At 42.6% G+C, this 27356-nt stretch overlaps 1 protein-coding gene across 3 annotated transcripts in view; it reads left to right on the forward strand.

Moving 5' to 3' along the window:
• ITGB5 (integrin subunit beta 5) overlaps nucleotides 1–27356 on the forward strand; it is a 160108-nt gene that overhangs the window by 26694 nt on the left and 106058 nt on the right. For all 3 annotated transcript variants that reach the window (XM_077118093.1, XM_077118092.1, XM_077118091.1), the window contains exons 2-4: nucleotides 1702–1787; nucleotides 14523–14727; nucleotides 24052–24301. In XM_077118093.1, coding sequence (XP_076974208.1) covers nucleotides 14691–14727; nucleotides 24052–24301 — 287 coding nt within the window. In that variant the 5' untranslated portion in view covers nucleotides 1702–1787; nucleotides 14523–14690. The remainder of the gene's footprint in view (nucleotides 1–1701; nucleotides 1788–14522; nucleotides 14728–24051; nucleotides 24302–27356) is intronic.

Below are 27356 nucleotides of genomic sequence, written 5' to 3' on the forward strand. Positions count from 1 at the left end.
GCCTGTGCAGCACAGGTTCTCCTAAAAAATATCTTCTGTTTCCAGTGCTCACCCAGGAGCCCTGCTGCAGACCTGACAGTAAGATTGTGTCTGAGGAATCCCTCTCTGGGGCATCCCAGCAACTTGGGTTTGAGGCAGATGTCCCAAAAGGGCAAGGGCTGGTGGGGATGAGGGGACCAGAGTTCAGAGGTGGGGTCTCCTGCTGGTGGAGACCAAAGGACCCACCTCTGTGGGCTCCCCAAATCACCCTCCCTTTCTCCCCGGCACCTCTAGCCTTGCCAGTTTCTCCTTCCATTTCTGTCCCAGCTGCCTATTGCTCTTAACCCAATCAGCATTTCTTCCCTGTTATGTCCCTTGGATACACCATGTGGCTTCCCTTATCAACCCCCCATTTCAAGTCACCTCCTTTGCCATTTAAGATGTCTTGAGTTTTGCTGTTAATGACAAAAGAAAGCAGGGAGTTAAAATTAGCAAATTAAGAGGATGTTAGCATCTCAACATTTCTTACAATAAATGTTTGATGCTATACTTAGTGGATCTCTGGGATCAATCTCCATTTTCTCTGTCCCTTCTTATTTCAACTGTTTTTTACACCCCCCTCCCCTTAAGATCTGAGGCCTTCTTACGGCTGGCGCTCTAGTGTACTCTTGTCTCCATCCATCTGTGTGCCACTCTCTCCCCTTCTCTTTACACTCAAGGCAATTAGCAGGAGAGATCAGTGGGTCTTTTTATGCTGTGGGGACCAACTAGAGTCATTTTCATTCACAAGAAAGAAACAAGTTCTGCTTGTGGTCGGTCAAAAGAATTCTGCCCTGGTATTTCAGAGAGGAGGGAAAAGAAAGGAATGATGGATGCCACCAGGGACACTTGTGATGCTAGGGCAAGATGGAGGTCCCACAGTGGGCTCAACCCTGGAGACTGCTTCCTAGATTAATGGGGTGGGGGGAGGTAGACTAGCCTGGCTTGGAAATAAGTAACCTTTGCAACAATAAAGCTGTTTCCTTCTAATCTTAGTGTCTGCTTTTTTTTTTTTTAAATCAGGGATGGGTTTTGAATTTTATCAGAGGCTTTTTCATTATCCACTGAGCCGTTGACATGATTATTCCTATTTGACCTACTGATAGATATCTTGAGTCCATGGACTTCCTTTATGTTAACCTGACATTGTATTCCCAGGATAGATTCTTCTTTAAGGGGTGTGCTGAATTGACTTCACTATGGATTTTGATTTGATAGTATTTGATTTAGGATTTTCTTTTCTTATGCCTGAAGGAGAGTGATCTGTCCTTTTTTCTCCCCCCCCCTTTTTGTTTTTTTTACTATTTTTGTCACATTTTGAATGGACAGAGGTGTAAAGGGACCTTTTATTCCCCATCAACGAGGGAGGATCTGCTGGGTGCTGGGGGGAGGGGTAGAAATCCAAGTGGGCTCAGCAGAAGGAATGGGAATTGTTAATATAGGTGTGCATGCTTGATGGATGCCTAGAAAATTCTAAATGTTTGGCCTCTGCAAGTGAACCTTAGCCTGCAATTAGCATTGGGGTCTGGACCCAGCCTTGTGCCTAGCATTAGGTCTGTGCCTCAGTCTTGACAAGACCCCTTTCAAAAAGGAGGGAACTCCTCCCTTCCATCCCATTCACAGCCTCCATCAATAGAGTTTATAACCAGGAACTAAATGGCTTATCTTTATCTTGCTTTGAAGGTCTCAATATATGCACTAGTGGAAGTGCCACCTCGTGTGAAGAGTGTCTGCTCATCCACCCAAAATGTGCCTGGTGTTCCAAAGAGGTATGTGGGGGTGGGCATGGGGGAAGGAGGAAGGGAAGGAGTGGTGTCGTGGGGTGGGTGGATTCTGCAGGCTGCCTCTCCTACTTCCACCTAGGTCATTGACAAAGGAAAAGCTGTATTTTTATGGAATGATTAAGTTGGGTCTCCTGTTTTAGGGGAAGAAGACCTTCTTTCCCTTTTTGTAAGAACCAGTTAAGACTCTTATATAGTTGCCTGCTCTTTGGTATAAGAACTCCAGAAGACATGTTGTTTGTGAAGTGAGCTTGTGTGTAATGCTACAAAACATCTCTGGTGGGTGGCATGTTGGTGGGTGTCTGTCATCTTTGTGTGGCTTACTGGAGGATAAATATTATGAATGACCCTTTATGAAAGGGTTTGATTTAAGAATAATGGCTGCCATTTTTTCAAATCCTGTAAGAAGGAAGGTAAGCTTGGGGCAATATGAGGCACACTGCTATCATGCAGCATTGAAAAATTCAGGGCTTGGTGGGCCAATCAGGAAATGTTCAACTTCTTTATTTCCTGTCTTGAAGGGCGTTTAGGGGAATGGTGCCCAAATCCTCCTTGTACTAGTGCATCATGAAAGTCTTTTTTTTTTTGGTATGCTGTATGATGGAGGTCATGTTTTATTCTTTTTCCATGTGTCTAATTGATTATTGCAGCAACATTTGTTGAATTTGCTTTTTTTTTCCCCCCCAAAGTGCATGGGCCGGAAATTGAACTCGGTCTCCCACATGGCAGGTGAGAATTCTACCACTGAACTACCCTTACACCCCTTATTGAAAGTCATTTTTAAAAGAACCCAAAATATGACATTTTGGAGTAGCCCAGTCTCACTACCTCAGTGTGTCAGTGGAATAAGAGCTGGCACTAGGGAGGCTGTGTTATCTTCCTTGATGATAGATAGCTTCAGTGATCTATTGATTTTTTTAACCTCTTGTGGCTAAAGAAATCATGTAGGGAACCCTACTAGTTGCAGTGTACTTTGGGCATAGTATCTCTAATCCTCACAACACCTCTATAAAGTGAATGGTAATATTCCCTTTTTACTGATGAAAATCTGAGACTCAGAGAGGCTGGATGACTTGTTAAAGGGCATGTAGGCATACCAAAGCTGGAGTTTGAATCCAGCTAGTTGGACTTCTGAGCCCAAGCTCTATCCTTTAGGTTATACTGCATCTTAACACATGGACTCTCTAGAACTTTCTCTAATAGAGAATAAGATTACTAAACAAATGACAGTGGAATCTCTCCAATATATAAAGCCACAATTGTAATTGTGCTTAATTGTAATATGTTTGTTATGAAACTTCTTTAAAACCTTTTACATATTCCCTATGACCTGCAGGACAAATTCTAGTTCCCTAGCTCTCCCAAAACACTGTAGCCAGAGGGAACTACCTGAAGATCACCAGAGAAACTCCAATTGGTTAATATCATTATGAGTTTCCCTGTGCTGTTTCTTCTCCCTGGAGGGCCTTTCTGACCTTCTCCTCTGTCCCCTAAGGCCTCATCTTCCAGTTCTCAAGAGATGGTTCACATCTCACCTATTCTATGAGTACTTTCATTGTTTTCCCTTGATACATTTGTCCATCCACCTGTCCATGGATATGATAGGGGTTTGTCTGTTGTTTTTTTCATTTCTGTATCCCCAACACTCAGGATGGTGCCTGGCACACCAGAGTTGCTTGGTAATATTGGTTGAATGAGTTCATTGAAGGCCAATTATTGAGGGTCAACTATGTGCCATCTATGCCTGTTGTTTTTCTCCACCATACTCTGTACTCCATCTGTAGTACTGAGACCTCTCACTTTATTAAACCTTCTAAAGTTGTGATCTCCTTGAGGACCTAAACTACATCTTATTCATCATGGCATCCCCAGAGTCCAGCCAAGAATCTGGCAGGAACTCATGTTTGATTAAGGAGGCCAGATAGAAGATGTGGTGTTAGAAAATTAAATCTCAGCTTTGCCATGATTGACTTTTCTTTTTAACGCTTTTTATTGTGAAATATATATATACGATAAAGCAGTAAACTTGAAGTATGTTATAACAAGTAGTTATAGAACAGATTTCAGAGTTTGATATGGGTTACAGTTCTACAATTTTAGGTTTTTCTTTTTAGCTGCTCCAAGACACTGGAGACTAAAAGAAGTATTGATATAATAATTCAGCAGTCAGACTCATTTGTTAAATCCAATCGTTTCTGTTTTAATTTGTCCTTTGATCTTTCTCCCAATCTTTAGGGGTATTTGGCCTATGCCCATTCTAATTTTTTCATGTTGGAAAGGGCTGTCAATAATATGGGATAGGGGGATGGAAATAGTTGATGTTCTTGGAGAGGCTGGCCTCTCTAGGTATCAGGACTTAGGCTGGCCTCTCTAGGTATCAGGACTTTTCTGGCCTAGGAAACCATCTGGAGGTTGTAGGTTTCTGGAAAGTGATCTTCGTATATGAACCTTTTGTAGAATCTCAGATAGAAGCTTAGTTATTCTTTAGGGTTATCACCTAAAATGATGTTGACTGGGGTTTGGCAAACCCTGGTAATTAGCAGTATCTAGCTGAGGCTTATATAAGAGTAGCCTTCAGAATAGCCTGTCAACTCTATTTAAACTCTCTTAGCCACTGTTACTTATTATGTTAAATTCCTCTTCCCTCTTTTGGTCAGGATGCCGCTGTCAATCCCATGGTGCCAGAGCCAGGCTCATCCTGGGAGTCATGTCCCATGTTACCAGAGAAATTTTCACCCCTGGATGTCATGTCCCACTCGGGGAGGGTAATGATTTTCCTTGCAGAGTTGGGCTGAGAGAGCAAGAGGTTATATCTAGCAACAAAAGAGGTCCTCTGGAGATGACTCTTAGGCATAACTATAGGTAGACTTAGTTCTTCCACTGCAGAAATAAGTTTCATGAGAGTCAGCCTCAAGATCAAGGGTTTGGTCTATTGACTTGGGAGTCCTTTGTGTTTGAGACAGTATCAGGGTTTTCCCTGGTGGTAAGCTTTAATAGTTTCATTTTTTTTCTCCAGTCCCTTAAGGGACTTTGCCAATTGTGTTAGTTAGATTCAGTTGTCAACTTGGCCAGGTGAGCATACCTAATCTTGTTGCTGCGGACATAAGCCAACGGTACGTGAACCTCATCTGTTGCCAATTACATCTGCAGTCGGTTAGGAGGCGTGTCTGCTGCAATGAGTGACGTTTGACTTAATTGGCTGGTGCTTAAATGAGAGATCGCAACATAGCACAGCCAAGCAGCTCGGCATTCCTCATCTCAGCACTTGCAGCTCAGCCCAGGCCCTTGGAGATGGAGAAAGAAATCACCCCGGGGAAAGTTGTTGGAACCCAGGGGCCTGGAGAGAAGACCAGCAGAGACCATCCTGTGCCTTCCACGAAAGAAAGAACCTCAGTGGAAAGTTAGCTGCCTTTCCTCTGAAGAACCAACAAAATAAATCCCCTTTTATTAAAAGCCAATCCATCTCTGGTGTGTTGCATTCCGGCAGCTAGCAAACTACAACACCAATGCTTTTTAATTATCTGCACAACATACTCTGGGATGTATCTGGGCATTACATTAGATATACATTACATTAAGGATTACAAGCCCTTGTTCCCGTTCTGGGCTCTGTGCTTTTGGGTTGTTCAAATGAACTATCCAGGCAAGTTGAGTTAGATTATGTGCTACAGAAAATTTAAATTTTAGACAAAATAAACTTTGGTCTCATACATAGGTGACATTCTAAAATACAGTGTCATTCTTATGCCTGTATTCTGATCTACCTTAGTCCTGGCCAGATCAGCCTCATTCCTATCTCTGATTGAACCCTGATCTCTTTTTTGGCTTCTTTAACAGTTGTATGTAGCAATGCTCGTTTTCAGAACTGCAAAACTCTAACTCAGAGTCTTAGTTGTCACACAGGTACCCAAAGTTCCAGGGAAATACCAGGTTATACATATAAGGCACAGCCTCTCAAAATCTAGAAGTAACATTTATGGCTCTGGACTAAATGTGGCTATTATAAGAGCCTACAATCTAGGCCCCAATTTTCTTATAAGTATTTTCTAAAAGAGACCATAAAATGTTTGTTCTTTTGCTTCTGGCTTATTTTGCACCACATAATGTCCCCAGGGTTCATTCAACACACTGCATACCTCACAACTTCATTCCTAGCCACACAATATACCATCATATGTATACACAACAGTTCACCACTCTACTTCTCAATGTATTCTTCAGCCACCTCCATCCACTGGGCATCATGTATAATGTCCAAAGTCAACAATCCATGTCTCACATTATCCTCACTTAGTTGTTCAGTCATCAGCACTCTCACTTTTAGACAATTTTCATTGTTCTCGAGATAAATAACAGATAAACATACCCTTATCAAATAGAAAATCCAAACCTCCCCTTAACTCTTGTCCTCTACCCCCCCCACACACACACACCCACACAATTATTTACCCCTGGTATTGCTGTGGTACTGTTGATGTCTACCTGTTAATTATACAGCATAGCATGCAACAGTAGTTTCATGACTAACTCGTAATTTCCTTATATGTAAAATGAAGGTAACAGATTTCCACCCCACAATGTAACTGGGGATCTGAAATGAGATCGGTGTCTGAAAGGCCTTGTGGATGATGACTGCCGAATTAACTGAGCCTCCTGCGTGGCTGAATGAGAATTACCCTGCAAACAGCTGCTGTCATCAGTGGGTATTTTCTAGTGAAACACGGACAGTGGGCTTTGGAAGCCAGGGTCCGTTGCCTACTTTAGATATGTTCCTTTCTCTTCTAGTCCATCCAGGAGCCAGACTTCCTGATATTGATTGTCAGTGATGTTATCCCGAGAAGTCTGTTCCCATCCCAGCCCACACTTGGGTTCCCTCCAGCCCATTGGGTTTTCTCTAGGCTCATATGGAGCTTTATTTTTGGAGAAGAACTTCCTGAAATCCCTGCCCTGAAATACAGCTTCCCGTCCTCTTTGGGGGCAGACTTTCCCCACAGCCTGAATATGTGTTTCCCTCCATAGCCGAGTTTTGAGGGTTCAGGGATTTTTTAAATAAGACTATTTTCATTAATTTTTTTTTTTTATCAGAACAGTTGGAGGTTTACAGAAACAGCTTACAGAAAATATGGAGTTCCCATCACACACGTTTTTTTCTGTTATTAACATTTTGCATTGGTGTGGTTCCTTTATTACAATTCATGAAACGTTGTCATAATTATGCTGTGAACTTTAGTGAGCTGTTTACATTAGGTTTTAATCTTTATGTAGTACGGTTCTGTCAGTGTGTGTGTGGTAACTTATATACAACTAAATACTTCCCTTATTTTTCACTTTTCAAATATACAATTCAGTAATGTTAATTACATATATACAAAGTTGTGCCTCAATCCTCATCATCCATTGACAAAACTTTTCCATCACCCCAGAGACTCCATAACAATTAAGCATTAACTCCCCATCCTCTGCCCCTACTCAGCTCTGGTATCCTCTTTATGGTTCATTCCTCTTTATGGTTGAATAATATTCCATTGTATGTATATGCCACATTTTGTTCATTGATTCATTGGTTGATGGACACTTTGGTTGCTTCTACCTTTTGGCAATTGTGAATAATGCCACTATGAACATCAGTCTTCAAATATCAGTTTCAGCCCCTATTTTCATTTCTTTTGGGTATAAAGCTAGAAGTGGGACTGCCAGGTTGTATGGTAGTTCTATACTTCACTTTCTGAGGAACTGCCAAGCTATCATCCACAGGGAATGGACTATTTTACATTCCCTGTAGCAATGAATGAGTGTTCCTATTTCTCCACATACTCTCCAGCACTTGTTATTTCCATTTTTCAAATAGCAGCCATTCTAGCAGATGTAATTCAGGAATAGTTTTGATTACTGTCCTCGCCTTGGCCAAGTCTTAACCATCTGTCCTGGGAAGTCATCAAAGAAATAAAGCGTCTGCCATGAGCATATGGTGTGTGAACACTGAGGGCTGGTACTGAGTGGACAGACAGAGGGGGCTGAGTCCCTTCCCAGGGTGTCCTGGTGGATTTTTATCTGCCTGCCTCACAGCTGCATACCACCACAGATTAATCCCCAAACACTTTCCATCGGGACTCTCCTCCAAATGTCATTATGACTTTCTCATTGTACTTGAGGAAGGGAAGACTCTTTACCTGTGTATGTAAGAGCCCTTACAACCTAATTCTACCTCATCTACCCTGTCTTTCCTCCAGGTCTCCTGCTCAAATGTGCCTCCCACGCAGCAGTGCATGCTGTTTATCTCTCTGGCATGCCTTCACCTTATTCTGTCTGCATGGCTTCATGGCTCCATTAACCCTGGCTCTCCTGCTTTTGTTTTCTAACTGCAGCTTACCTGGGGGTTTCAGATATCTCTGGCCTCACCACTAGAGTTGCTAGATTCTCCCCTACTCTGAGCTCAGGATGTATGGGCTACTTCCTGTCCCCCACAGTCAGACTGCAAACATCAACTCAGCTCCTGTGTCCCATCCTCCTTGGCATGCTCCTCTCCTAGGCAGTTGCAGTTTTAGCCAACATTGGCCCCTGCTTCTCGACCAACTTGAACATTTATGATGCTGTTTGTTGTGTGCAGCATAAAACACACTGCAGACTCTAGTGGTTTGTCTTTTGTCCATCAATTTTTTTCTGTGAAAAATTTGTCTCTCCCATCTGATTGTACATTTCACAACCCAGCTGGCCATAAAAAGGAAAAGGCAAGGAAGAGTATGCATAGATGGTTTAATGGCAAGGCTTAGAAGCAGCCCCCCTTATTTCCACTCACCTTCATTGTCCAAAACCCAAGCACATCCCCACACCTACCTACAATGAGAACTAGAAACCTTAGTCTTACTGTGTGTCCAGAATGAAAGGGAAAATGGAATGGGTTTGGTGAATTCGCAGTCTAAGCAATAGGCCTTGTACCTTGGGAGGAGGGGAAGAGCCAAGGGATTGATACCCCCTGTGAGGACAGAAAGCGGATTTTGGTGGGAGTGGCAGAGGAGATAAATGTAGGCAAGGAAGTTGCACTGAGGGATGGGGGAAGTGGGGAGGTTGTTAGGGCATGAATGTGGAGATACCTTGAGGTGATGTGGCCATGGACAGTACCAGGTCGCTGTGAAATCCAGAAGGAGGATAAGTGAATGTAAGAAATCAAATGGGCCACTGTGGTGGAAGCTGAGATCCCAAGGGGAGAAGGACGTTGAGATCCTGGAGTTGCAGTATTTGGGTGGGTGGGAATAGGGCTGGGGTGGGGGAAGAAGACTGGTGAAGCTTAGACTGGGGTGAGAGGACTTTGTGCTCGGAGGTGGATGTGAAGAAGGAATGAAGGCAGGATTGGAGGCAGCCGTGTGAGGAGGGAGACAGATTAGAGACTAGGAAGCAAACTGGCCTGACTGGGCCTTCTGGGGAAATGCTGGTGGTTGGGAAGTTAGAGAAGACATTGTCTATATTTTCCTCTGAGCTGGGAAAGAAATGAAACAATCAACTATGTGATGATATTGTGAATTATTGATTATATATGTAGAACGGAATGATCAAAATAGGAATGTTTGCATTCATTTGGTGGGTTTTTTTTGTATTAAAAAATGAAAAAATGAGCATTCAATTCAGCTCTCAAAAATATATAACTCTCAGAGAACCATCTCTTTGTGTTCAGATTAAATGAAAGGAATAGTGCTTGGCGTATTGCAGATTCCTCATAAATGCTCATTGAAGGAAATGAGCTGATTGCAAGCTGGCAGAGGGATTTCTCCACCAGGCAGGGAATGTATCTGGGAGTGTGTTGTGGACACACACATTTTGATTTCTCATTAGTTACCTGGTCCCTCCATTCCTTCCTTTTCCTGCCCCTCCCTCAGCCCCTCACCCCAATCCTGGAAGGCTCTGCCAAGCTGGAACTGCAGCTTTGGCCATTCAGAGGGGCTGGCCAAAGGTCAGCCCCAGAGAGCTGCCAGCTCCCACCTGGGCTTTCTGCTTGTTTACAAGTTTGTTTCTACCCTCTTTACCCTAGAGATTGGGCCTGTCTCCTCCCTTCCTGCCCGGTACATACCTCTTCTCCCAGGGTCTGTAGTTTCAAAAACAGACAAACGAATCATTTCGCCAAAAGCAATCACCTACCCTTTAGAGTTTTCACCTCTAAAAACAAACTATTTTTAAAGTTTGAATGTTTAATAACTGGAGGCAGGGTGATACTTAAATAATTTAAGACCAGTATCGCGCGGGCATATAAACCTGAATGCACTGGCTGTGCCACCATTGAGCTGCCAGCTGAACATCAGCCTCAACTACAGGGAATTTAAAAATTTAAATTTTATTTAAAATTGTGTATATATATATATAACATAAATTTTTTGTTTTTACTACTTTTGAGTGTACATTTCAGTGGCATTAATTACATTTCAAGTGTTGTGCTACCATCACCACAACCTGTTACCAAAACTTTCCATCACCCCAAACAGAAAGGAAAATAGATTTTGATTAACAAAATATATAGGGATAGACGGAGGTATTACAATGTCACAACAGACGTTAAAGCTCACTTTATCTTCCATATAATAGGTAATGGAAGGAGTAAAAAGGGTTGGAGTACAGCCTAATATCAGTGTTTTAAAAGCTACCTGAATTTGGAACATCATTCTTTTTTTTTTTATATGACCACATGGTGGCCACAAGCCACAAAGGATGTTTAGCTTTGCTGCTTCTGTTTTATTGCTTCTCCTGATATACTTTCATATAACGTAGTTGCCCTTCTCATGTTTGGTTTAGAGAGTTTGGTGACAGCACTTGTGGAGGCTGTGGACAGTTGCTTTGTTCAGATATGCAAACCTCTTCCAGCACAAAATATTAGAAGCACTTGTAAGCACTCAGGCTGTCCCATTCCAAGCCCATCCTGAAGCTAATTTCCGTTTCTTGGTGTTGCGATGTCGTCTTTCCTCCCCCTGCATGGGAGTTGGGCCCCTCCATGCCTGTTTATCTGCATCAAAAGGACATTTATCCCCCAAATTTGATAGCTGGCAGGAAGATCTCTGCATTTGGGGCAGCAGAGAAATGCTGAATTCAGAGGGAGGGGAATCTGTGGGCACAAAGTTGGTTTCCTGCTGCAGAATTCAGCAGGAACTTGGCTACGGTGGGAAGCAGTTGGAGTGCTGCAAAGAACAGTGACCTTGGATCTAGGAAACACGGGGTCAGATGAATTCAAATTTGTTCAGTGAACTTAGGTACAACACTAATTCCATGTGAGTCTCTGACTCCTCACCTGTGGGAGTGAGGCTGGTACAGGGTGGTACATCCAAGGGCCCTTCCCCTCTCAACTTGCTACATTCGCACACGTGTAGGGGACCAGGGTTTGACAGCTCTTAGGTGACACAAGGGTGTCATCATGTGAGGAGGATTTTCTTAATCATGAGTTCTCCTTTTCTCCAAGGGTTTATAATTTGGGGCAGCTGCATTCATTGAATTTGGAGTTTTGAAATCTAGGTAGTGAGATATTTTCTTTATTTAAAATGATTGTGTATGTGGAAGGTCATAACCATTATAGGATATGCCCCTGGTCTCCACAGTTTTGGTTTTCTCTCTTTAAATATGCATCTGTCCTTGTTCAGAATTAAAACGTCTAGAAAGACCACAGGGATCAGAGGAGAGGTTTGTGAGCTTGTCAGTTTCATAGCTCTCATTGTGGTCTGCAGCCCCCTCTGCTTCTTTTCTGGACCATAAGGAGCCTGTGGCTAGGAATTAATCATGGCTATTTTCAAGCTCCATACCAGAAAAATCATCAACTTTTGTTGAAATCCCACCATTAAGGTAGGTCTTATTCTCAGAAAAATCTCTTCAGTACTGCCTTGCCCAATGGTGCCTAAATTGATGTGAGGCCATGCATGACTTAATATGTCTCAGGGGCTGTTGAGCACATCGATGAAACTATTGGGCTTGCTTGAGTAGCAAGAAAGTAAACTTTGTGAGGGAGAAGAAGATAGGCACACTGATGACAGAGATGTATGATGGTGCAAATAAGTCTAAATTGAGTACACATACCACATTAGGGTGTCCCTTGCTGTCTGTAAAGCTGCAACTGCTGAAAGGGGGTCACCTCTGTACTGTCATGTTGTTAACTTGGTTAGCATTTCTGAAGTCATCCTGCAAGTTGTGCCTTTCAACTTGATCAATGGATGGTGGCACTGCTGAAGCCATGGACATCGGAGCTGAGGTTTACCACAGTAAAATGACAGTCTGAAGAAGTTATTAAGAAGGAATGTGAGAAAGAGGCTACCAAGGAGAGGAATGAAGAGAACTTTGCTCTTAGTATCCAAGACAATAAAAAGTTCTGAATCTGCTAAAGAGTACAGTTGGGAAAGCTAGTTATGCTGATATGGTTGTAACTAGCTCAGATGCAGCTGCCTCTGAGTTCTTCTGTTCTGAGAAAAATGACCTGAATGTTAAGTTTCCTGATGACCTCAGCAGGTACATCTTCCCTGACCAGTGGCCCTGCACAAGTCTTTCATCAAGGACTAGTAGTGTCCATTGAAATCCCTCTGGCAAAGATAAATGGGAAATTTGGATAGAGTCCAAGTGAGAAGGGTTGATGTCACAATGACCAACCAAAAGCAAATTGCCAAAGCTATGGATTAGAAGTCATACAACTGCCTCCTGCTCAGAGAAAATTGGATTGGCTGTATGTTCAAGAGTCTTCCAGTGTGCAGACCACCCAGACCCATGGGCAGGAGGATGCCCAGCACTCTCAGGAGGCTGAAGCGACTTTCATTGCCATCATGGTGGTGGGGCTCTGCACTGGGTTGATCAAGACAGGTGCACCTTGTTGATTGAGCACTTGACCAAATACCACCGTCTCCTCAGAATTGGAGGAGCTGGGCAGCAAGGCCAAGATTGCCAGCAAGAAGTACAGAAATTCTCTAGTCAAGTAAGTTTTGGACAGGTGAGCCTCTGCATCCTTTAAACTCTGGACACCTCTGGTGGTCTGAACCTGTGCCCCTGCAGCTCCGGACAGCAAATGAATACCTGCAGGGCCTTCTGGTAGTTAACGCCCCTTTCCCCCATCACTGTTCTTTTCTTACTGCTTCCTGAGAACTGCTACATCAGAAGCCAAGCTTGGCCATCGGGGATTCTGTCCTGATAACCCTGGCTTTGAAATGTCACAGCTGACCCAGAATCATCATCTTTCACACCTTGCTTCCATGCCAAGGGGCTGTGGAGCCACATATATTGAGGTTGTCAATAGGCAAGTTCCCCAGGGGTTCAATGCACAAAATTAAACAACAACAACATTCAGTTAAAAAATAAATAAACAAACAACTGTCATATAGATCCAGAAAAGCACGTCTGTTTTTCCTTATTTTAAAATATTGACATTCTTCTTGACTTCCTGGTCTGTAATCTTGCAGGGATCCTAAAGATCTCTGACTAGTCCTGGGGCTTCCTAGCCCATGATGAAGGGCGAGTCCCTCTGAGTGCTTATTACCTTGTCAGTAGTCTAGCTCCTAACAAAGTGGTTGAGGGGCACTTGACTCACCTGGGACTCTGTGGCAGAGCATTACGGCCAGGAGAGGAAGAGACCAGTCCCCTAATTCCTCTCACTGTTACAAGGATCATGCACTGCCGCACTGGCATCCAGCCAGCAGGTGATGTTATTTTCCACAGCCCTCAGTGAAAGGGTGTTCAGAGATAATCCTGGGCTTTCTCTGCCATTCAAATCCCCTTACTAGGAAATGATCACCATTTACAGACACTGTATTTTGTAGCTAAATATATTATTTGAATTAAAAGTTAAAGCCCCAAATTCCTGGTGCTCCAAATTTAGTTGGGTCATCCTAAAGCTGAGACTTCTCCCAAATCCAGCTTAAGGAAATAAAGAGCTTTCTTATCTGTGTACTTTTACTGTTTTTAGTTCCGTAGTCTAACACATCATCTGCCTTCCATTTAAAAAAATTTTTTCCATATCCTAATGCTGGTTGTTTTTTTTCTTAATATGAGTGTTTTGAAAATTCTGCTTGGTCGTCATAATTATTTGGGATGGCTACATCATCTATTAAAGTGATAGAATGTCTTTTTCTTAATGATTTCCTTATGGTTTAGGGATTTAGGTTTACAAATTTATAAAGTTTTATGCTATTTTAACACAGTAGTATATATCTTCTACCAGAATTTTCTCTTTCTTTTGATTATTTTTTTATGATAAGTCCCTGAGGGTAGACCACTGGGTCAAAGGATATGATGAATATTGGATTGTTCTCTAGAATAGTTGTGCAATGTCCAGAGCCTGCAAAGTAGATGAGTGAAATAGCTCAAAAGTTAACTCTTGATTTGCCTGAGCAAGCACTGGTCAGCCACTTACACATCATTTAAAAAAATTTTCATTATACAACTTTTGGTCATTTCTGTCACATTCTCCTGCTAATCATGTAGGCAGTTGAGAGCATTGGTTTTTTAGGAGCATTTTGACCATTAAAATAGCAGTGAAAACAAACATTTTTATTATGTATTTATAGTTTACAAAGTGCTTTCATACCCAGACCTCAACTAATCCAAATAATACTGGGGGAGGAATGTGGGATAAGGTGATCTTTTTCTCCATTTTCAGACCACGAAAATGGGATGTAGAGAGTTTAAGATCAATCAGGTGTTAATGAGCCTACACCCTGAGCTATTCCGGAGAGCCCTCCTGACCACCCCCTGCTCTCTCCCTGTTCCCACACCTAGGACTTTGGCAGCCCACGGTCGGTCACGTCCAGATGCGACTTCAGTGCAAACCTCATCAGAAACGGCTGTGGAGACGAGTTTGAGAGCCCAGCCAGCAGCACCCACATTTTGCGGAATCTGCCTCTCAGCAGCAAGGGCTCCAGCTCCCCAGGCTCAGACGTCATTCAGATGATGCCGCAGGAGGTTGCAATGACCCTCCGGCCGGGTGAGTGGCCTTTAGAGTGAACGGGATGTCCTGGGCTCAGGAGGGCACCCAAGGAGAGGTGGAAAATGATAATAATAGGAGAATGCGCCAGGGCAGGCTGAGGTCAGAACCAAGAGAGGATAATAACAGGCAAGGTCCAGACCCCAGGAAGCCGGGCGCAAGCCCAGCCGAAGCAGGATAGCACAAGGGTGTCTCTGTGTGTTCTCAAGGCCTGGCACTCGGAGTCCCTGAGGACGGATGGAATATCTTTGCTTATCGTTCTGTATAGGAGGACGCCAGTAGGTTTACTCCCAACTTGCTCAGGGCAACTGCTACTTCTAGGAAAAAGGTATTTTGCCTGTCAGCAAATTCCATTCGAGTCAGCAACATCCTGGAGGAACAAACAAGGCAGAGTCAGAAGTAAACTAGCAGTCTTTGCCTGCCTACTGTGGACAAGGTACTTGACCTGTTCTAAGTTGGCTAATACTTGAGACGCAAGGTGTCTTGTTCATCTTAAGGGGCATAGTAAGGGGCAGAACTGATTTGATCCCAGGTCTTTGTGACTGCAAAGTCATTGCTGGTTTCTAGTTCAGCACTTTTGTCACCTACTACTGTAAATATTAGAATCCTTGAGAAGTCAAAGAGGGAATGGGCATGCAGCTAAACTGGAAAGTATCACATTGTTGGGAAGGGGACAACTTTTTTCCCTTAAGTCCACTGATAGTCTTTTCTCCCATCCCATTCTCAAGAAAACGATTGGCAATAACTATTTGTAGAAGGTGTATTTAGACTTCAGGGCTGCTTGGAGCAATAGAAAGATCTGACTGGCCATCCTGGGCTCTGGCTCAGGCTCTGTCACTAGCTTGGACAGTTACTCTACCCTCACCCATCTCGGGGTCTTTGCTTGTCACCTTCGTTCAGAGGCTTAAATGAGACTTTTTTTTTTTTGTATAAATGCACATTAAAAACTAAAATTATTATGTTCAAAGAGTAATGGCCATCTCTCTCTAAGCCAAGTTGGCAGTGAACTCCCTGTCCTCCCTCCTAAGTAGGACCCGACTACCAGGGGTATAAATCTCCCTGGCAGTGTGGGACATGACTCCCAAGATGAGCTGGGACCCAGCATCATGGGATTGAGAAGCCTTCTTGACCAAAAGGGGGAAGAGAGAAATGAGACAAAATAAAGTTTCAGTGGCTAAGAGATTTCAGAGTCGAGAGGTTATCCTGAAGGTTATTCTTATGCGTTTTATAGATATCCCTTTTTAGTTTATAGTGTATTGGAGTGGCTGGAGGGAGGTACCTGAAACTGTAGAGCCGTGTCCCAGTAACGCTGATTCTTAAAGACAATTGTAAAATGATATAGCTTTTACAATGTGACTGTGTGATTGTGAAAACCTTTTGTCTGATGCCCCTTTTATCCAGGGTATGGACAGATGAGTAAAAAAAAAAGAATACAAAATAAATAAATAAATAAAGGGTAGACTGAAATACCACAGTGGTCAGTGAGAGAGAGGGGTAATAAGTGTGGGATGTATGTTTTTTTCCTTTTTATTTCTTTTTCTGGAGTGATGCAAATGTTCTAAAAATGATTATGGTGATGAGTATACAACTATGTGATGATATTGTGAGCCATGGATTGTACACCATGTATGGACTGTATGTGTGTGAAGATTTCTCAGTAAAAATATTAAAACAACAACATAAAAGGGTAATGGCCAACTGCGCAGATTCTGGAGTCAGCCAGGTATAGGTTTGACTAGGGTTCTGCCATCTACTAGCTATGACCTTGCACAAAGTACTTAAGTGCTCACTTAAATTCTCAGTCTCCAAATGGACTTAGCATAATGTCGCACGTGGTCAGCACTCACTAATGTGCGCTGTTGTTGTTATAATTGTATAGTTCTGCGCCAGAAGTTTGTTAAAAAGAGCTCTGAGTTATATATTTGAGAGATATTTTGTTTTGTCTATTGGATTGTCTTAGAAATAAGAAACAAAAGAAGAATTAGAACTTCCTGGGTAGATAAGCAAAACTCCCAGCTCTCTCAGGAATCAATGCTGGGGTTAGCTGAAGTTGCTATTTTTACAAATCATCTACGTCTTTTTGTTTGGTGAGTTACCAAATTGAGAGAGGAAAGGAAGGGCGCATTTACAGAATTGTGTGAGTGGGTAGAAGAGAATCAGCTGAGTCTTTATGTGGGCAGATGTCAAGTGACACCCTCTTGGGAAAATAACTCATCCTTTGTGATGACAGGTTCAAGGCCAGAGGTTTTGACCAAAGGGATATGGGAGTCATTGTAGACTACTAAAATATTGGAATATTTTTTGGTATAAGCGTGGTTATTAAGTAATGTGAATGATATATCCTCCTTTTATCATACTACAGTATAACAGTAACTTTTAGGAAATTCTTGAAAAACTACTCACTTGAACACAGCATTCATTAGTTTTCATTTTTACTATATCCTCTTTCTTCACATGAGCTCATATTTTTCATGTAATTAAAATCATAATGTATTCATAATTATGTACTGATGTTATTCAATAATCTTTGAAAACAAGGATCAAAATTCAGATCTCCAAATTAGTTTGATTTTTCTGTAACTAAGTTGTAACTTGATCTGAATTTTAATCCTTGTTTTCAAAGATTTTGAAATATAATAGTTTACATTAGAGTCCACTGTGTTGTACAATTCTATGTTTGTTTGTTTTTTAATTTATTCTGGTAAAATATTTACGATCTAAAATTTCCCATTTTAACACTTTCAAATATACAATGCAGTGGTGTTAGTTACACTCACAATGTTGTGCTGCCGTCACCACCATCCAGTACCAAAAATTCCATCACCTCAAACAGAAACTCTGCTCCCATTAAGAATTAACTCCCTGGTCCTCACCTCACCCCTGTCCCAGTCCCTGTCCCTAATCTACTTTCTGACTGTATGAATTTGCTTATTTACTTCGTATCAGTGAGATCACACAGTATTTGTCTTTATGCGTCTGACTTGTTTCATTTTATATATCATTAAAGCCCATTCTAAGGAGGTTTTTAAACTTATATTTTTAAAATTCTTCCCCTACCACTCTAAGAGCCTGTGGAGCTCTTTTTAGTATTCCTGGTGGTGGCAAATTCTTTCTCTTTAGGGGTAGATTTGGTTTAGGAAAGAGTTGAGAGTCATATAAAACTGAGTATCTCATAGTTTAAATAACTCCAGCTTTTAAAGTCAGGATTAAGTGACTATGAGGCAGAGAGACTGTTTTTTTTTGCTGTGACATTAAATGGCTTTTAAAACAGCCTTCAAAGAGGAGTTAAAGAAGTGTTTTGAGTGATGGCAGCTTCTTTGTATAAAACTTTCTTGGCATTAAGTTTATTCCCCATACTCATTCATGAGGTTCAACGTAAATGCTCAGTTAAGAGAAAAATAAGAAACCGGTCTTATTTGGTACAGTCATGTCTCCTGCAGAGCATTACCCTACAGTCTCCACTATAGGAAATGAAATGGAAAACAAGATCCTGTGTTTATACAAAACCACAGTGCGGTGCCATGTGCAGCTCGGTCCACAGAGGGTGTGATGATGGACAGACCATCACCTTGGCAGGGAGGGGTCAAGGTGATGGAGGCAGGCTGCCTGGGAAGGCACATCCAAACTCAGGAGTTCACCTGCGGAGAGGAATATGAGAAGGGGGTTTGATGAAAATGTGAATTCTTACAGACCCAGAACTGTTGTGAATATGTTTCCTAAGTATAGAAAGACCTAAACCCAATGGTGCTCCTTGAAATTTTGAGAGATATAATTTTTAAAATTTTAAAATTATATCTCTTAAAATTTTATATCCCGTGTGCTTTTCACCCAATTCCCCCAATTTTATTGAGATATCTTCAAGTACCATACAGTACCTCTGAAGTATACAATCCATGGCTCACAATAGCATCACATAGTTGTGTATTCATCACCATGATCATTTTAGAACATTTACATCCCTCTAGAAAGAGAAATAAAAAGAAAGAAAAACCATACTGTCTCATTAACTGCTAGTATTTCAACCTACCAATTTAACCTTATTTTCTTTCTTTCTTTCTATATTTTTTGGGTGCATGGTCCAGGAATCGAACCCGGGTCTCCCTCATGGAAGGCGAGCATTTTAACCTTATTTTTTCACTTATCTGTCCATACCCTGCATGAAAGGAGCACCACCCTAAGGTTTTCACAATCACCAGTCACTCTGTAAAAGCTATGTAGTTATACAAGACAGATATAATTTTAATATCTGTAAAAATAAGTACAGGCAAATCCTAGATACTTATATATTGGGAGAGGGTTGGCGGCGGATGAGGGTGTGTTGCAGTTAACACCATTTCCAGTCAACTAAATGTATACTTTCCTGGGGACAATTCCCCCCTGACTCTTAGAAAGGCTTTTAAGTATGCAGTGATTGTTTTTTTTTTTTGATTATATATTTTTAGAAATGTTTTTGCATTTCCTTCTCTGTCCCTCCTACATGGCTCCTAATAGATATTCATTGAATGAAATCTAATACTTTGCCCAGCTTAGACTAATCAAGGACAAGCCTCAACACAATATGAAAGACACTTCACCTTGGTAAAATTGTTGTTTCAGGATAAGCCTGGAGAAGAAAAAAAAAATGTCTTTTACTATAAATGGGATTTTGTGTAAGCACCAAATCATTTTTTTTCCATTTTATTTCCAAACCTGAACACTGTGTGTGAGGATAAGAGCTGTAAAAATTCTTAACAAAGGCATAAAATCCTTAAGAATGGACACGAGCTTTAGTTAATAAAATGTATTGAGATGGCAGGAGGCCAGAGGTGACTGAAACTCTGGGGCAATTAGAAAAGCTTATTGAAGTCATTTGCTTTGATGCCTTAACCTCTCAAAAAATGACCCTTGATTGATAGCTTTTTTTGTTTGTTTTAAACTTATTTTGAAATATTATTAGACTCATAAGAGGTTGCAAAAATGATAAGGAGTGTTCCCGTGTGCTTTTCACCCAATTCCCCCAATGATAACACCTTAGATAGCCATACTACATTTATCAAAACCAGGGCAAAATAGAGACAAAAACAGACAAAATAATTAAAAAAACAGGGCATTTATATTGTTTCAGTATTATTACCTAAACTATAGATGGTTGGCTGCTTTTGATCTGGGTTTCTTCTTTTCACTGCCAACTCCTATCAGTGCTCCGCTCCTGCCAGATTCTGCTTTGGAGATACGAGTTACCCGGTTCAGGTAGTGCTTCTGTAATGAAGGCACCATTTGGAATGAAATGCATGTGCTTAAAAAGATGAGGCCTTTTTCTTTTACTTTTTTTTTTTTAATTGTGTAATATAATCTATACAAAGCAAAGAAAGAAAACTGCAATAGTTTTCAGAGCACTCCTCAATAAGTAGTTGCAGGACAGATCCCACAGTCTGTCATGGGCTACCATATAATCATCAAAGACAAGGGCTTTGGATGATGGATGAATATGGGCTTATTTTAAGGGAAACAGACTGGAGAGCCCTAATGCTTGGTGGCAGACACCATGAAGATCAGCTCTGTCTTCTGATGGCTTCTTCCTTGGTGCCCCTGTGTAGAGGCAGGATTCCGAGGACGGGTGTGGGGTGGGTGCAGCCCAGTGGCCTTGTTCTAGACCAGTGAGGCTAGTTTTTGGTTCTAGGTCTGGATTTAATTCTGGAATGCTAATTTCCTTCTGAACAGAAGAGCTAGATGACTTTTTTTTTTTTTAATCAGCATGCACTAGGACTCATAAATGCCCTGTTCACTGCAGTCTTGTTATAATATAGCTGATTTTTACATTTCCATTCTTATGTCTTTCAATTTGTAACACAGAGGGTAATTCTCGGGGGTTTAAAAACCACCCACATTTATTTTGTGAGAGTCTTTATCTGTTCAGGTACTACTTTGCCTTCACACTTGAAAACAAAATTCAGCCTAGTATCCATCATCCAATGATTGGATAAACAAAATGTGGTATATACAGACAACAGAGTATTACCCAGCTCTAAAAGAAAGTCCTGCGGTGAGGGAATGAAGGGCTTTGTACCCTGCTCGATCCATGGGAGGGGGCGACTGGTTTAAGGTCTCAAGTGGTGCAGGAGAGTGGCGTGCTAGGAGAGAGACCTGGGGGAGGAGCACACATGTCTAAGTGTGCTTGCTTCTGGAAGTGTACCCCAAGATGAAAACTGTGCCCAAACCTTCTCTCAGCAGAGAGCACCTCACACACAGTAACAGCTTCTCCTTCCTTCTACTAATGTTGAGGAGCCCTCCCTTGTTGGGGTGTCGGGACACTGGCAGCTCACTGGCATTCCACACTGAGCACCAGTTCAGGAATGCCGGACCTTCTAAAATATCTGCTGACAAAACATTCCATTATTGCCAAGGCCTATTAAGGAGTTTGTGGGATTTAAAATCAAGCCTATTTGAGGTAGCAATTTAACTCTCATTCTGAACATTTATATTACCCTCTTTCCTATACACACACACCCCTTTCTGGGAAATTGGAAATACTTCTTTTTAACATTTGCAGCTTCCATATGGGTGTATGTATTTTCTTAGTGACCATTTCTTATAATTTAATGCCAAGAGATTTCTCACTTCAGAATAGATACCCTTAGCATTCAAATATGCCCTCTTGGCATACAAAGAGCTCTAAATATCACATCTGATTTCCCTCTTTGCCTTCGTGATTGATATTTCAGAGTTAAATTTAATGCCCGAGACTGTCACCATTCAAACTCAAGTGCCTGGCAGAATTTTCTGTTTCTCTTTTAATCCCCATAGGAAATTGCCTTAATAATTGATTTTTGGGATGAACTGAAGCCGAAGCTTTCCTTCTGTAGGAACATTTTATTGATGCAGAAACTGAGCAGCAAGTTTAAAGGGGCCTGAGGTCTCCTGAGTCCGTGGTAACGAGGTCTGGATTCCAATTCCAACCCAGCTCTCAGGTCTTCAAGCCTAGCACCCACCTCCTTCCGCATTGGTACAACCCAGCTCTCAGGTCTTCAAGCCTAGCACCCACCTCCTTCTGCATTGGTACAACCCAGCTCTCAGGTCTTCAAGCCTAGCACCCACCTCCTTCCGCATTGGTACAACCCAGCTCTCAGGTCTTCAAGCCTAGCACCCACCTCCTTCCGCACTGGTACAACCCAGCTCTCAGGTCTTCAAGCCTAGCACCCACCTCCTTCCGCATTGGTACCACCCAGGCACCCTGGATCCCACACAGTTTGCCATTTCCTGGTCATAAATTGCCCGTCTGTTAATTACTCATAATCCACCAAAAAAGTGGAAGTGGCTGGGCTTGGGGGAAGGAAACTGGCAGCAGAAAATGCAAAAGGCCCTGCAAAGGCGCATGGGGTTAGGCAGAGAAGGCATGACTGCAGATTGTATCCATCTGGGGGTCTGCCCACGTAAGGGCTGAGGAGGGTTTCCCCATCCCCTGTTCCTTCCTTCTTCCCACTCTCTGCCCACTGCTGGGATGGGGCATCCAAGGCTGGTAGGGCCCTCGTGGAGGGACCCACTCTTGTCTGCATGGGTGGGAACCAGGGACAGACATTACAGCAGTTCAGAATTCATTCCAGATGAAATCTCAAACATTCCTGTTTGAGTCAGACTCTGATGGTTTTTAAAAATAGATTTATACCAACAGGCAGAGCAAACTACATCAATCTTGAGGCAGTTAGTACAGTTCATGTAAAGACAAGTCAGGGGAAGCAGGCTTGGAGCTTAGGCTGTGACTAATCATAATAATAAGCATAATCATTTGTGGAGGCCTTCACTGCTTTGCTTATACAACTCCTCTGTCCCATCATAGCCTTAGATAATCCTGTGAGTATTTGTTGTTATTTCCATTTCATGCTTAAGGAAACCGAGGCTCAGGTTGCATACCCAGCTGAATGACAGAGTGGCACTTGGACTAAAATCTTTTGGGTCATCAGATTTTTTATGGCCTCGTGAATGAACTACACTTTGTCTGGGGTGGGAAGGAGAGGAGGGAGCCGAGAGGATTATGTTTCATTTTCTGCAAGTCCAAAAAGGCTTCAGCTTGCCTGCTGTCAGCCTGGGGTGAAAGATTAGTTTCTTTGAGACTAGGCTGAAGGCAAGTCAGATGCAGACCCTTGGGCAGGAGCGAGGCCACCTTCACTATTGCCCCTCTGAACACACAGGAAATATGTTCCGGGTTTCAGATGTGTGCGGACAGTCCTGCTCTGGGATAAATAGGGCATCTCTTGGTACCCATGAAATGTTAATAAGCCCAAGGACAGATAGAATTACCTAGTATGATTTGAGTTTAAATTAGTTCTAAATGACTTGCTTTTAAGAGATTATGAAAGTAATCTAACGATCATTATCCTGGTTTGGTGTTTTGGGTCTCTTAGTAAAACCAGTAGGGGGAGTAGCAGAGGCCACACCTCCCAGACACTGATTGTTCTCATTTCCCTTTGTTCTCATCCTCTGAATTAATTTCCCTTTCCCCTACCCGCTGGCTATTATGAAAAGTTATTTCCTCTTTCTTGTAGCTGGTAGGCAAATCTAGAATTCTTTTTTTCTTTACTTTCCTTTTTTTCTTTGGATGGGGCTAAAATTTGGAATCCAAACTCCTGTATTTATATACATAATTCCCTCTGTATGATAATGAATCGTGTCTGTGATGTTCCCAGATGGTCACATAAGCCCCAGAACTAAATACTATTGTCTCGTAAGTGGTTCGAGGTAGAAATATGTGACGTGGTGGGACCACAGATATTTTTGGCCTTTGAGCTTATTATAAGTAACTCTCTTTGTTTCCCCACTTTTCCTTGCCTTGTGCATCTCCTTCTCTCTCTTCCTTATCTCAATTCTTACTCACTGTGCCCCTACCCTTCTTTTGTTAGTTTCCTCTTCATTTTCTATTTCATACGCACCTTAACAATCTCTTCCCCACGACATTCCCATCTTGGCTAGTCCTTTCTCTAGTGTTGATGTGTGGTGGGTGGGCTAATTTCCACCCAGTTCATGTCCATGGAATTGTCTGGCTCACTGTCCACAGATTACCCAGGGGTCCTTTTTGCTGAGATCACAGAACACGAGTAAGGGTCCTGGTGGTAAAAGAGTTTCTTAAAAAAATGCTGAGTCAAGTGTTTGGGAAGGACAGTCATAGAGCTTACCCTCAGTACCCATGCTCCCTACCTTTAGTTACTCTGCTTCCAAGCAAAATACTTATCCTGGAAGGTACACAGTCACGAAAGCAAAGTTAGAGGTGGGCCAGCTTTGAAAACAAAATCCGTTGCCAGCCCCCAACAAATGACCTGACTTCTAATATGTGTGATTTCTGTGCTGGTGCAGGTGACAAGACTACATTCCAGCTGCAGATTCGGCAGGTGGAGGATTATCCCGTGGACTTATACTACCTGATGGACCTCTCCCTGTCCATGAAGGATGACCTGGACAACATCCGGAACCTGGGCACCAAGCTTGCTGAGGAGATGAGGAAGCTCACCAGCAATTTTCGATTGGGGTTTGGGTCTTTTGTAGACAAGAACATCTCCCCTTTCTCCTACACGGCACCGAGGTACCAGACCAATCCATGTATCGGGTAAGTGGCCAGTTGTCCACCTGATGGGTATCTGACGATGGGGAGAGGCAGTCCAGGGAAACCTAATCCCAAGAAACAACTTGAAGAGCATTTTTAGGAGGGTGATCAGGGGTAGGTGTTTAATTTGGTTAATGATGACTTGAGTCTTATTCTTCCCTACATGTGAAGACATGAACCATCACATGTTTGCATAGAGATATAATGATTACAGCCCACTTATCTTTCTGTCTGCCTTACATGGACGAAATAGATTTTAGAGAATATCCTCAGGAAGTGATGGGCCACAGGAGATCAGAGAGGGAGCAAGGGAGAACAACCTCAGCTTTCCCCTTGCTGGAGCAGCTGAAGAGCTTGGGGATACTGTTAATGGAAATAGTTGTAACATGACCTGACAAGACTAAATGAAAATCTTGTTCTTCAAAGGTATCAATTTTTTTTCAACATAAGCCTTGTAACTCCATCGGAAAAATGTTTGACAAATTATTAGAGAACAGGGGTTTCGAACGACTGCAACAAAACAAATCAAAAAGCATGCAATGGCTCAAATTTGATAGAAGTTAATTTCTTGCTCACTTGAGTCCAGATGGGTTTCCTGATCACTGGATACTTTTCCTTCAAGCAGTGATTGAGGGACCTGGGTTCTTTCCATCTTGTGCCCCACCATTGTCCACTGTGGCTCCTAAGGCCATCACGCCAGGAAGATCAAATACGGGTAGCTTAAGGGCCAGGGCTTAGGGCCTTTGCCACCTCTGTCCCACAGTCTGGTAGAAAGAAGTGAGTCAGCAAGGAGCAAGTTTAGCTGTATGCCCAGGAGAAGAGGAAATACATAGGTCTCTGCCATGGTGTGTCTGGGGGGGGGAATGAGTGGGGGAGCCATGTCCTCCAACTCCGCTAACACAGCCTCAGCAAGGTTGATCTCACAACCGGTGTTTCAGTGGTCCTGTAAACACAAAGATTATGCAGTATCACCACAATGAATGTAACTTCCAAGTTTCTCATGCCTCGTCTCTATATTCAACCTTAGTGAGGTTTTGGGATAGAAGCCCTTCCCACCCCCACCCAAACATTCACTCTACAAGAAACCACTAAAGTTAAGTGCTTACTAAGTGTCAGGCACTATGCTAAACACTCTGATGGATTATCGCATTTAAATCTCAACCTTTCTGAGATCTCTAAAGTCAGCCAAATTTTACACATGAGAGAGGTGAGGCCTAGAGGGAATAAATAACTTTCCTAAGATTTTACAAAGTGTAGAAGGTAGACCTGGGATATGAATCTAGATAAGCTATTTTCAGAATATAATGCCTATTTTTCCCACCCAAGTCACACCACAACACAGATACTTTCCCTGAGGCTGAGTAATGATCCTTCTCCAACATCACACCTACCCCCACCCTCCAGGCACTTGCTGAGGGGCAACCCTCAAATATCAATACGAGAGCTGTTTTCTTGCTTGTGCAAAGTCTGATGAGGATTGAGCTGCTCTCCTTGACAGCTGACCTTCAAGTGGTGACTCAGGGATCAAGGCTCCTTCCATCTTGTGACTTCATTCTCAACTCTTGGTTGCCTTGGCTGCCACCAAGGGGAAGGGAGAGCTGGAGGATGGCTCAGAATGTTTCTAACCCCTGAATCTGCCTCTCCCCACAACTCTTCTTCAGCAGCATCAGTAGCTCCCAGCTCTAAGTTGGCTAGGAGATTGGGGTAAAGTCACGTTTGTTCTGGTGGTACATGATTTTCTGAATATTCTTCTTGGTCCTTCTGTCTTCTTCTAGAAGCTAAATCAGATCTTCCTTAGGGGCTGGAAACTGACACCATGATGGAAAAATAATAAGAAAAGATTTAAAATGCAAATGAGATACTGAGTTCCTTAACCATGGAGAGAGACTAGACGCCATCACTTGCTGAGTTCAGTTTCCTCTGGGTCACAGATAACTGCTGGCATTTTTGTTGTGCTGGTCTTGCCTCCCAGCCCCTTTTCAGCTGAGCCCCAGTGACAAATGTCCTATTGTTGGTGTTTTGCTTCTTACCAGGCGCAATCGCATTCTTCAGAGAAACTGTTTTGGGTTCACCCAGAATAGTGATTCTGTCTGCTTCTTTTTACCTCTGTCCTCTGACGGGGCCCTTTCTCCAGACAGAGGAAGAGGATGTGGCTCCACTTTCATGCTTTCGAAGACTGTCCAGTAACTGGGAGAAGCTAGACTGGAAGCTGGCAGTAGATGAAGGACGGGCTCTGAGCATTCAGCGTTTGAATTTTCAAGGGCATTGTACATTACTTATTCAGAGCTCCTCTGTAAGCTGGAGAAGGCAGAGCCAATGGAAGACAGTAAAATTCTGGACAGTGAGTAGAAAGCTTGCTGAGAAGCTTCTCGTGAGACAGGAAATCCATTGAAGAATGGGAGTTTTGAAGAAAACCTTAGGACCGGGTGATGCACAGCTTTCTTTTCTAAACCAAGCTGTGCATAGCCGAGCAGGCTGAGGTTTATCTCTCCATGTCCAGCCAGCGGAAATGTGTGGTGTCCTCAGCCTCCCCAGAGAGAACACTGCAAGCTAGTGGCTATAACTGGCTCATCCTGAGCATGATCTAGCCTCTCACTGGGTTTTGCTATCTTGTTCTAATGACATTGTGAATTAGTTACCAACATTTTTTAAAAAAGGTTTAACCAAAAATAACGAGAATTTCTAGGTTTTCTTGAAAAATGGGAAGATCTGGTAACACTGGGCCTATACCACAAGAGCTGGCTAAGGCAGCCCTTAGCTTGCCCGTGTCTTGCAGCTGGTCTGTTTCAACTGCTCACGTTCTGTGTCTGGGCCCAGTAGATTTTGCTTGTGATCCTTGTCTAACTCCTTTTCCTCCAACTCATAGGGAGAGAAAAAACCACAGGGTTCTTCTCAAGCTCTAGTGACGCTTTTGGTTAGTTTTTTCTCTCCTGCTGTACTGAGAGCAGCAGCAGCTCCCAAGAAGTTTTGGGGAGATGGGGGAGTCAGCAGGAGTGATTTAACCCCTGTGTAGAAGCTCAGAGAAAAGAGTTGGTATGCATGGGGCTTTCCCGAGGGG

This window comes from Tamandua tetradactyla, chromosome 10 (genome assembly GCF_023851605.1).
Source record: "Tamandua tetradactyla isolate mTamTet1 chromosome 10, mTamTet1.pri, whole genome shotgun sequence".
Classification (NCBI taxonomy): Eukaryota; Metazoa; Chordata; class Mammalia; order Pilosa; family Myrmecophagidae; genus Tamandua; species Tamandua tetradactyla.